General features: G+C 48.2%; 1 protein-coding gene and 1 long non-coding RNA gene across 2 annotated transcripts; one reads left to right on the forward strand and one right to left on the reverse strand.

The window, feature by feature from the left end:
• Positions 1-474: 474 nt before the first annotated feature.
• Positions 475-2,186, reverse strand: LOC149524266 (uncharacterized). Its single transcript, XM_089778262.1, has 2 exons — positions 1,328-2,186; positions 475-1,132 (listed from the first exon to the last, which is right to left on the reverse strand). Exons 1-2 carry the CDS (start codon positions 1,875-1,877, stop codon positions 606-608), a joined length of 1,077 nt encoding a protein of 358 aa, XP_089634388.1. The 5' UTR covers positions 1,878-2,186; the 3' UTR covers positions 475-605.
• Positions 2,187-5,732: 3,546 nt separating this feature from the next.
• LOC149524267 (uncharacterized) lies at positions 5,733-8,912 on the forward strand. The gene is made up of 2 exons (XR_016349574.1): positions 5,733-6,890; positions 7,066-8,912. It is a non-coding gene; the product is annotated as an uncharacterized LOC149524267 (long non-coding RNA).
• Positions 8,913-11,444: the final 2,532 nt, after the last annotated feature.

Raw genomic sequence — 11,444 nt, forward strand, 5'->3', positions numbered from 1 at the left:
CAGCCCTGGCTCATGAAGCCCTACACGGGGCACCTCAATCCCTCCCGCCAGGCCTTCAATAACAGGCTGAGCAGGGCCCGCATCGTGGTGGAGGGGGCCTTCGGGCGACTGAAAGCCCGCTTTCGATGCCTCCTCACCCGTCTGGACCTGGCCGAGCACAACATCCCTCCCGTGGTGGCGGCATGTTGTGTGCTCCACAATTTGTGTGAGCGGAAGGGGGAGGCTTTCTTGTCAGCCTGGATGGCTGAGGCTGACCGCATGGCTGGACACTACGGTCAGCCCCGCACCACCGCCGTCCGGGAAGCCCAGCGGGGGGCCATCCGGATCCGGGAAGCCCTGCGGGAGAGCTTCCAGGTGGAGGAGGAGGAGGACTGACCTCTCCCTGCATGCCCCACCGGGGCCTTCTTCCACCCTACCCCCCCCTTCCCCTTTCCCCTCCCTATCTACTGTACAATAAAGACACCTGTTTTTCAAACAAAAACGTCTGTTTATTTCAGAGAACTGGGGTGGGGGAGGGAGGAATGAAGGTGGGAGAAGGGAGGGGGAAACCTGGGACGAGGGAGCTGGAAGGGGAGGGGAGGGAAGGGAGGAAGGGAAAGGAAAGCTCAGGGGTGGGAGTCTGGGTGCCTCTCCCGTCTCGCCACACTGCGGGTCCGGGGGCGTCGGTGGGGAATGGTTGTGGAGGGGGGGGCAGAGAGGACAGGGGGTGTGGATGAAGCAGGAGCGGAAGCAGGAGCGGAAGCAGGAGGAACAGGAGGAGCAGGGGGAGCAGGGGGAGCAAGAGGGGGATCAAGAGGGGGAGCAGGGGGAGCAAGAGGGGGATCAAGAGGGGGAGCAGGGGGAGCAAGAGGGGGAGCAAGAGGGGGAGCAGGGGGAGGAGGAAATGGAAAGCGGTCTAGCAGGCTCTGGAGGTGGCCTCGCAGGGCACGGCCCTGCTCCTCCAGGGCCTCCAGACTCCTCTGGCGCAGCCTGAGGTCCTCCTGGACCCAGTGGTCCTGGAGACGGAGCTGTCGGTCCAGGAACCGGAGATGCCGCCTCTGGTAGTCCTCCTGGTTCCTGGCTGTCCTGCTTGCCCGGGCGCGGGCGGCTGCTGCAGGCGGTGTGGTGCGCCCTGCAGTCCCCGGTGCTGCAGCTGTGGTGCAAGAAGACCAGCGGTCAATTACCCCAGGGGCCCAGGTGTGTGAAACCCAGCTCCCCTCTGCAAGGCCAGGGCCCCTGCAGGATCCCCAGCTGCTGCTCCGTAGTGGGCAAGGCCCAGGCGCACGGTCCCGGGGCTCCCTCTCGCCCCAGCCCCCCGTACACATAAGGGGAACACGAGGGTACTCACAGGTGGACGCCTCCCCGGCCTCTGATGATGCAGGCGAGCGGCTCTGTGGGGTGCCTCGGGGGTCCCGGGTCCTGGGAAGGCTGGCGGCAGGCTCCTGGCTCTCAGAGCCCTCTTCCTCCTCCTCGGTGTCCAGGAGCGGTCCCTCTGCCCCGGGGTCAATCACGTCCCGGGGGGCAGGGACGGCATGAGGCCCCAGGATGCGGTCCAGGGCATGGAAGTGGGGGCAGGCCTCCGGGTCAGCCTCTGGCAGGCAGGCCCGGGAGTAGGACTGCCGCAAGTCTTTAATCTTGCAGCGCACCTGCTCCCGGCTGCGCTGGTGGCCCCTGGCGGCCAGGCTGGCAGCCATGCGTCCATAGACGGCCGCGTTCCGGTGGCTAGTGCGGAGATCGTGGACATTTGAGGCTTCCCCCCAAACCTCGATGAGGTCCACGATCTCCGCACTTGACCAGGCGGGCGCCCGCCTTTTGCGCCCCCGGGCAGGCTCCCGGGAGCCGCCAGGCTGGTCGTGGGGAGCAGTGGAGGGCTGGGAGCCCTCGGATGGCTGGCTCATCCTGTGGCAGGTGCAGGCTGTGCAGGCACGGGTGCTGGCAGCCTTGCAACTGGCACAAAGTGAGTAGCCAGCCCATGGCCCTTTAAGGGCTCCGGGGCCGGGAGGGGGGCAATAGAGTTTCCCTGGTGTTGGCCAGAGTGGCCACCAGGGAAACCTGGGAAGCCTTAGCCTCCCACTAGTTCGAACTAAAGGGCTACACAGCCCTTAGTTCGAACTAGCTAGTTCGAACTAGGCGTTAGTCCTCGTAAAATGAGGTTTACCTAGTTCGAACTAAGCGCTCCGTTAGTTCGAATTAAGTTCGAACTAACGGAGCGCTAGTGTAGCGCATAGGAAAGTTAGTTCGAACTAACGTCCGTTAGTTCGAACTAACTTTCTAGTGTAGACATACCCTGAGGGACTTGGGTCTGTTTAGTCGGCAGAAACAAAGAGTGAGGGGGGATTTGATAGCAGCCTTCAACTCCCTGAAGGGAGGTTTCAAAGAGGCTGGAGAGAGGCTGTTCTCAGTAGTGACAGATGGCAGAACAAGGAGCAATGGTCTCAAGTTGTGGTGGGAGAGGTCCAGGTTGGATATTAGGAAAAACTATTTCACTAGGAGGGTGGTGAAGCACTGGAATGGGTTACCTAGGGAAGTAGTGGAATCTCCATCCCTAGAGGTGTTTAAGTCTCGGCTTGGCAAAGCCCTGGCCGGGTTGATTTAGTTGGAATTGGTCCTGCCTAGAGCAGGGGGCTGGACGTGATGACCTTCTGAGGTCTCTTCAACTTCTATGGTTCTATGATTCTATGAAAGGCTGAGAAGGCCCTGCTCCTCAAAGATGTCAACCTTATCTCCATGAGCGGAGGAACACAGAGCAGAACCTCAGCAGCCAACCTCAGTCCCCGGGAGGTGACAGCCCCTCAAATACACCGGTCCCAACCCATTTAGGGGTATATAAGTCATAACTAAGACCTTGAATTGTGCCCAGAAACATACTGGAAGCCAATGCAGCTGCCGGAGCACTGGCATAATACGCTCCGCATAATGAGTGTTAGTTAAATTATGCTTCTTATGTATCAATGAGCCTTTTTGCAACCTGATTTGAGTAAAAAAATAGAGTTCAAAGCTTTTGTCTTCCCTTTCCAGACAAAGTGCCAAGGCAAAGTTCAAAGGAATATCATCCTCCTTTCCCTCTTGAGTAATTCAACTGGCTGTGGAGAAAAAGAAAATGTTTTCCGCTTGGACTCCTGCTCAATTAGCTGCTAAGTGTTGCAGTGTCTAGGAAAATACAACTTCTCACCATGAAGTGAGAGCCCACATTTGCTGCAGCAAGTTGTTTTTCAGGTGGAAATCTTAAACTACCATTCAAGTGTCACTACTGCGGGAATGAGCAGCAGTTACGGGGAGTTAGCAGCTGAAAAAGTGTATCTTTTAGCTTTCATGTAATTTTGAAAAATGCCCTTGTGGTAGGATGTTTTCAGATCATTTTTATTAAGCCCTGTGTGGAGTCAGAGCATATAGGCAGGTAACACAAGGGAAGAAGATGAAATTCAATTTTGATAAATGAAAAGTAATACACATTGGAAAACCTAATCCTAACTATTCATAGAAAATTAGAGGTCTAAATTATCAAGGGAGGTGGTGAAATCTCTATACCTAGAGGTGTTTAAGTCCCGGCTTGACAAAGCCCTGGCTGGGACGATTGAGTTAGGTTGGTCCTGCTTTTAGGAGGGGATTGGACTCGATGAGTCCTGAGGTCTCTTCCAGACCTCGGATTCTTTTAATCTATGATCTGTTGCCCATTAAGAGTTTTCTGAAAACATCTGTTCAATGTGTAGCAGAGGTATACAAAATATGAAGAGAATGTTAGGAGCCATTAGAAAAGGGATAGCTAATAAAACCGAAAATAACCTAAAGCCAATATATAACTGCACGGTATGAACACACCAAGACTATTGCACACGGTTCTGGTCACCTATCTAAAATAAGACATATCAGAACTGGGAAAAGTGCAGTCAGCAACACAAACGAAAAGGGGTAGAGAACATGGAGATTCCACAACCTCTCTAGGCAACTTATTCCCATATTTAACCACCCTGACAGGCAGGAAGTTTTTCCTAATGTCCGATCTAAACCTCCCTTACTACAATTCAAGCCCATTGCTCCATGTCCTGTCTTCAGAGGCAAAGGAGAATAATCTATAAAAATGTCCACCCTCCTTTGTCTATATTTAACATCTTTACATTAATAATGTTGTGGTGTTTTCATTCTGTGAGTACACATTCTCAGACATGTCAGTTTGTGGCCAAGGCATGGTTGTGGTTAAGCCAATATTTCTATCCTCTAATAGCCAAGGCTTGTACAAGTCCAATGTTCCTTGTCAAAGTTCCCCTCCAAGCACAATGTTTCCTCTTCCCTAAATCTCAGGGTCATTGTTAGGCCACTTAGCTTATGCTAAGAATCAAGTCAACAACTTGAGCTAGAGCTTCACAGGATAGGCCTGTAGGTTCCTTGAATTGCTGCTCAATAAAATGCTAAATCATAGAACCACATGTGGCGGTGCATCGGGGTTCCCCCGCCTCCTGCACCCCCGTAATGGCACGAACAGACTCTGCCAGCCAGTAGAACAGAGGGAGTTTATTGCGTCTTCAGGATACAGCACTGCACAGATGTAATCTGGTTACAGGACAGGCCTAGGATGCCTCAGCCCTCCTTGAGGTGGGGGAGACTGGGCCCCTAAATCCCAGCCCTTTGCTTAGGCTGCTTCCCCCATGGTACCAGACAGAAACTGCCCAACTTCCAGCCCTGCCCCCCAGCCAGGTGCTGGTCTCCACCCTCCTCCCTTTGTCTCCCTCCATGGGAGGCTGAGCCTGGGGCTACGTCTACACTGGCCCCTTTTCCGGAAGGGGCATGTAAATTTCAGCAGTCCTCGTAGGGAAATCCGCGGGGGATTTAAATATCCCCCGCGGCATTTAAATAAAAATGTCCGCCGCTTTTTTCCGGCTTTTAAAAAAGCCGGAAAAGAGTGTCTAGACTGGCCCCGATCCTCCGGAAAAAGCGTCCTTTTCCGGAGGGTCTTATTCCTACTTCAATGTAGGAATAAGACCCTCCGGAAAAGGGCACTTTTTCCGGAGGATCGGGGCCAGTGTAGATGCTCTTTTCCGGCTTTTTTAAAAGCCGGAAAAAAGCGGCGGACATTTTTATTTAAATGCCGCGGGGGATATTTAAATCCCCCGCGGATTTCCCTACGACGACTAGTGAAATTTACATGCCCCTTCCGGAAAAGGGGCCAGTGTAGACGTAGCCTGGGTGTCTGGGTTAATCCACATTTGGGAGAGTCAGTGAGAATCTCCCATCCCAGGGCAGGGGGCCCCGGGTCACAGAGCAGACAGCCCCCCGCTACGCCACACCACAGAACACTAGAACTGGAAGGGACTGTAGCCAGACACAAAAACCCCATCTTGTTTTTCCACGAGCCCCATCTTGTTCCCCCCCCCCGAGAGCAAGAGAAAGGCAGTCAGCCTTTGATGCCCTGGGAACACAGGTTTGCTGCCTGTCCCTGACTCTACCATAAACAGAAACCAGACAGTAAATGGGCTAGCTGACGACCCGGGGCCTCCCGTCGCCCTGATGGCTAGTACCAGTAATTGACACGCCTGCACTGTCCCAGGAGAGGAATCTTCGCCCATCACATACCAGAGGTGCCCATTGTCTGCATTTTCCCAGGTGTAAATTATGCTTTGCACCCTTCGTGGGAAACTTGGCATTCAAAGCCATTTTTCCTAATTGGCCACTTGAAACCAGGAAGAAGCCTACATGACCCAAGGGGTATAAAAAGAGGTTCAGCAGCCCACCCCATTTGAGCTCCAATCATCTATACCTGCTGGCAGGTATTGATTGTCTCCCGAGGTCTGTGGGACGCCCAACCTCGCCCTACTTCTTCCCGAGGGATTGAGAGAAAGACGCTGGCCATGCCAAGTCTGGAACGCAGGGGTGAGAATATATACCTGCTATGTGTCTATTTTGCATGCATTTAATAAGAGCTCAGAGAACCAAAAGGGTTTCATGGTACCTGTAAGTGACTTATTAGTGTAATTTCTGTCCTGTCCTTCGTAGTGTCTGTGTTATCTGTAACACAGCAGTAGCATTTAACAACTAAGTTTACCCTGTAACAATAAAATAGTAACTGTTTAAGCTTTAACCTGACTCCTTCAGTTGCTGTAACAGAACCAAGCACAATTTAAAAGAACTTCAGCCGGTCATAAGGGACTCACTGCCCTGACCGTCGGCTGACAGAATTGGCGTAGTCGGCAGGATTGTGCTATTGGTTCACATACAGCAACATGAAGCCTGTCATGATAGACATGGATTTTAGTGGTATAGAGAAAGGGTTTGCCCAGGAAGGTTGGGGCAACCCAAAATTGGATAGAGAAATGTTAGAAAAGGATTGGGGAAATCCTGAGGATTTGTGGGTGCAGTTCTGTAAGTATAGAACTGCCTGCAAGCTAAAGAATGGGACAAAGCCTGAGTCTGTGGAAAGGAGCCACTTTCCATTTAGCAAGGAAAACAGGATCAGGCCCAGACAAGCAGGCAGGTAACAGATAAGATTGAAAGCCTTGTGGTAGAACTGAGAAAAAGGCTGTAAGTACTGGAAATCTAAGTCCTTAAGCATACTTACAAGAGTAATATCTGAAACAAGGCCAGTTTTTATTTTAGAGATAAGAAAGTGTTTTAAGAAAAGAGAATCAGAGAATTTAAACTCTGCAGAGAATGGAGAGCAAATGCAGTTGTGCAAATGCTAAAATGGTGTAGATAGAAAACTGTGGTTTCTTTACAGTCATTCTGAAGGAAAAATGGGCCCTTTTTCCAAAGGAATGTCTGTAAATAATCCAGGCAAATTTGACTCAAATCTGTACATTTGATTAGAGAGACTGCTAAAAGAACTCTAAAGAGAGGGGGTTCTATTGGAACTGAACTACCCCAATGAATAAAAAGGGAATGTAATTGTTGTACAGCTATGTAGAAATAGTGTAAGAAAGGTTCAGAGAGAATGTATGTGTATCTGTGTGTAGATATATATATATAGTGTAAATAATATGAAGTTTTAAGGTCCAGTAATCTTGTTTGTTTGTAGGTTTAAAACAAATTGGTTTGGTTTACTTTTAGTCCAAGTTGTTTAATGAAGGTACAGGAAAACTGTAAGCATAAAGAAAGAGTTACACTATATGCAAAGTTTAATGTGGCTAAGTAGTGTTGTAAACAAAGATTGCACATTTTCCTGTAAACTATAGAATGAGTAAAAACTGCAAACAGACTAAAATGCTGTGAAAGCTCCAGGAGCCACACCAGGTTGTGATTTCCTTTGTGGTGCAAATGCCCTAGCTGGCAGCACAAAGAAGCTTTGCAGGTAATAGCTAAGTTTGATTAGCAAACTACCTGAAATCAGAAAGTTCAAATTGTAACCCTCCAGAAAAAAAAAAAAAGGAGGTATTGGTATTGCTGTTTTAGTCCCAATAGGAGGTTGGGTATACTAGGAAAAGTTTAAATGTAAGCAGTCTTTTAAGAAGGCAGAGAGAAGACTGAGAAATTGGCATTTGTAAAAGATGTTACCCCTTTTAAACAAAATCTTGCAAAGGTTCGGGCATAGCCCTTGGTCTGATCAAGTGTTAATTGCTATCCATACAATTTCAGACCTAGAAGACAAATTGACTAACTTTGTGGATATGTAAACCCTCAACTTCAAAGGAGAGGGAAACAGCTGCAGCTTTTGTCTTCTATGGAAAACCTGTAATGAGGTGTTCTTCAAAACTGACTGAATAAGAATGCAAACATGAAACTGGAAAAATGTTAAAGGCTCTGCTGCAAAAGTGAAGAGGTAGAAATGCATGTCCCTCAGTACCCAGACGAGCTAGATTCCCTTAAGGATGGGTGCTGAGAGTTAAAGAAACTCTCAGATTTTTTTTTCTTCCCTCAGGAATATGCTTAAGAAAAGGACAAGGAGGTATGAGGCTTAGTGAACAAGCTCACCCTCCTTACCAAATTAATAGTAGACAAACATGTGTCATTGTAAAAAGTCATTTAGCAGGAATTAGGATGGACCATAAGAAGGGGAAGGCAAAAAGTTTGGAGCCCTATATGGGCATGGTTGAAGGAATAAGGAAAGTAAAGTAAACATTAGAAAGTTACTAGGAATGAGAAACATTTTTTTTGAAAGAACAAAGCAAGTAATTTGAGGGAATGTGAAGATAAAGGTGGACTCCATGGGAGTGTGAAAGGAATTAAGTGGTGGTTGTAATATGTGAAGGGAAATCTTGTTTTAAAATGACACCTTGTTTCTTTGCAGCCTCTTCCTTAAGCACTGTGCAAACGATCTATGCAAAGAAACAATCAAATGTAAACATTTTGTCTATGGACACCTTTGTTAAATCTGCAAAGGAAAATTAAGAATTCTACTGAAACTTAATTGGTTAACTGCATAAGGAATGAGCTCTATATATTGTAACTCTATTTTGTGGATTTCAAATTAACTAGTTTTATTTTGTTTTGGATAATGTCCTCTTGCTTAAAATTGCAAATAGACAAGGCACAAATTGGTTAGTGCTTCTGTTGGGCATTCAACTTGTAAGGACATTTAACTTTCTAGAAACCAAATTATTAGTTTAGAAATTCAAGCTTTGAAACTTCACTGTCTCTTTTCAAGGCTGAGTTGATAACACTTTTGGCTTGCTTTTAAATTCAACATTATATGTAAATACAGGCTGCCTGGCTATTTCAAAGGAAAGTGGACAGGGAAGGCTGTTGCTGTTTCAGCAGACACATCCACTGCACCCCTGACCACAAACATAGAAGAAACAGCTCAGCTTGCAGAGCTGGCAGCAATCAATTAGCTTGTGAGGCAGGGGCCAGTACCATCTACACTAACTCCTATGCTGTATGGGCTGGAGCCATCCAGTGGATAACTAATTGGAAGAATAATAACTGGGAAATAGGAAAGCCTGTTTGGAGATTGGAATATTGGAAATGGATATACCAGTATGCAACCCAAAATGCCTTAAGCATAAGTCATGTGTCCAAAAGAATAACACCCTGACTGCATAGCTAAATAACCTAGCAGATGCAGCAGTACAAATTTTTGCTGCCCAGGTGGATTGGGAACGCCTGTACATTTGGCTACATGAAACCTTGGGACACACAGAGAGCGATAAGCTGGTGTGGCAGGCACATGCCAGGGGGTGGCCTATCACCCACAAACAAGCCAGAAATCTGGTACAAGCTTGCACCCTATGTGCTGAACTCAGAAAACATGTAACAGAAAGGCAATGATTTGCCAGGCTAAGAGATGGAAAAATACTATGGGCAACCTGGCAAGTAAATTATATTGGTCCACTACCCACCAGTAAGCAAGGGTGGAAGTATGTTTTAACTGGAATGGAAATTGTTTCAGGAATTGGTTTTTGCTTACTCAACCCCAGTGGCAACAGGGTTGTTTACAGTCATGGGACTAAACCACTTAATAGCCCTGGTCCCAACACCCCAGTTTGGGAACACAAACCCATTTACTGCACTCCTACAAGGGAAAAGGAGTCTGGACCACTGCAGATGCTGGGCTAACACCAATAACCATTACTGAGGCTTGGCTTGTATCCAAGACCGGCAAACCTTATGTTTTCTTACAGGAAACTGAGGCAATAGCCCTGAACAGCGCTCCAGTGGGATGGATCCCTCCCAATGCTGGTGTGGATCCGGGACACCACCATGAACTTTTTGTATATATATACACCGCTTGCTGTTGTAGCGCTTGCAACCACTGTTGTTAGTTACAGACTATTGAAATAAGACATGGTACTCCAACTCGCCATGGTCTTCTTCCTCATCCCAACTGCTACTGCTGTACCAGAACACCTTACTTGACTCCTCTACTGGACTGGGAATCGAGTTTGTCCCTCTCAGCCCAAATGACTGGTGAAACAAAGTGACATCTTTCGATGGGGACCGGTATGGTTCAATGACAGTGACTACCGCAATCCTCTAAATAACTCTGGGGGAGGTCAAGGGGGGAGGCAAGGGAAGTGGCAACAAACGGTATGGGATAAGACATGCTGTAACTAAAAATGTAAAGCCTCATGGCTAGATTGTCTAGCCCAACACTTAGGACTTTCGTTAACTCCCTTCCTTCACTCTATTGTAAATACTATATTAACCATTTTACTTGTTGTAATTGCTTACTGCATGCTTCTATGTATTGTTAGGCATTTTCTGTACACTGCTACCTCCTCTGCACAAATCTTGTATATGGCGTTGGGAAGCGATCCTAATCAATCCCTTGATCCAAATTATCTGATCAGACCCTGCTGATAGGGCGATTTTAGCTTCCTCCAAGGAGGGCAAAGGGTGCTGGCATCACCACCATCTTGCGTTCTGGGACATAGTGAGGCGTGTCAAGGGGGTGGAATGTAGCCAGACACAAAAACCCCATCTTGTTTTTCCACGAGCCCCATCTTGTTCCCCCCTCCCCCCCCCCCCCCCCCCGAGAGCAAGAGAAAGGCAGTCAGCCTTTGATGCCCTGGGAACACAGGTTTGCTGCCTGTCCCTGACTCTACCATAAACAGAAACCAGACAGTAAATGGGCTAGCTGACGACCCGGGGCCTCCCGTCGCCCTGATGGCTAGTACCAGTAATTGACACGCCTGCACTGTCCCAGGAGAGGAATCTTCGCCCATCACATACCAGAGGTGCCCATTGTCTGCATTTTCCCAGGTGTAAATTATGCTTTGCACCCTTCGTGGGAAACTTGGCATTCAAAGCCATTTTTCCTAATTGGCCACTTGAAACCAGGAAGAAGCCTACATGACCCAAGGGGTATAAAAAGAGGTTCAGCAGCCCACCCCATTTGAGCTCCAATCATCTATACCTGCTGGCAGGTATTGATTGTCTCCCGAGGTCTGTGGGACGCCCAACCTCGCCCTACTTCTTCCCGAGGGATTGAGAGAAAGACGCTGGCCATGCCAAGTCTGGAACGCAGGGGTGAGAATATATACCTGCTATGTGTCTATTTTGCATGCATTTAATAAGAGCTCAGAGAACCAAAAGGGTTTCATGGTACCTGTAAGTGACTTATTAGTGTAATTTCTGTCCTGTCCTTCGTAGTGTCTGTGTTATCTGTAACACAGCAGTAGCATTTAACAACTAAGTTTACCCTGTAACAATAAAATAGTAACTGTTTAAGCTTTAACCTGACTCCTTCAGTTGCTGTAACAGAACCAAGCACAATTTAAAAGAACTTCAGCCGGTCATAAGGGACTCACTGCCCTGACCGTCGGCTGACAGGGACCTCGAGAGTCATCGAGTCCAGCCCCCTGCCCACACAGCAGGACCCAGCATTATCTATTCTAGACCATCGCTGACAGGTGTCTGTCTAACCCGCTCTGAAATATCTCCAGTGATGGAGCTTCCACAACGCCCCCTAGGCAATTTATTCCAGTGTTTAACCACCCTGACAGGGAGTTTTTCCTAAGGTCCAACCTAAACTTCCCTTGCTGCAATTTAAACCCACTGCTTCTTGTCCTAGCCTCAGAGACGAAGGAGACATTTTT

This window comes from Pelodiscus sinensis, chromosome 5 (genome assembly GCF_052426305.1).
Source record: "Pelodiscus sinensis isolate ZL-2025 chromosome 5, ASM5242630v1, whole genome shotgun sequence".
NCBI lineage: Eukaryota > Metazoa > Chordata > Testudines > Trionychidae > Pelodiscus > Pelodiscus sinensis.

Bases quoted from the DNA above. Each gene is read 5' to 3' on its own strand.
- LOC149524266 (XM_089778262.1), bottom strand. From the start codon at position 1,877: ATGAGCCAGCCATCCGAGGGCTCCCAGCCCTCCACTGCTCCCCACGAC. The intron at 1,133-1,327 runs GTGAGTACCCTC...CTTGCACCACAG, and splicing joins GGCCGGGGAGGCGTCCACCT to CTGCAGCACCGGGGACTGCA.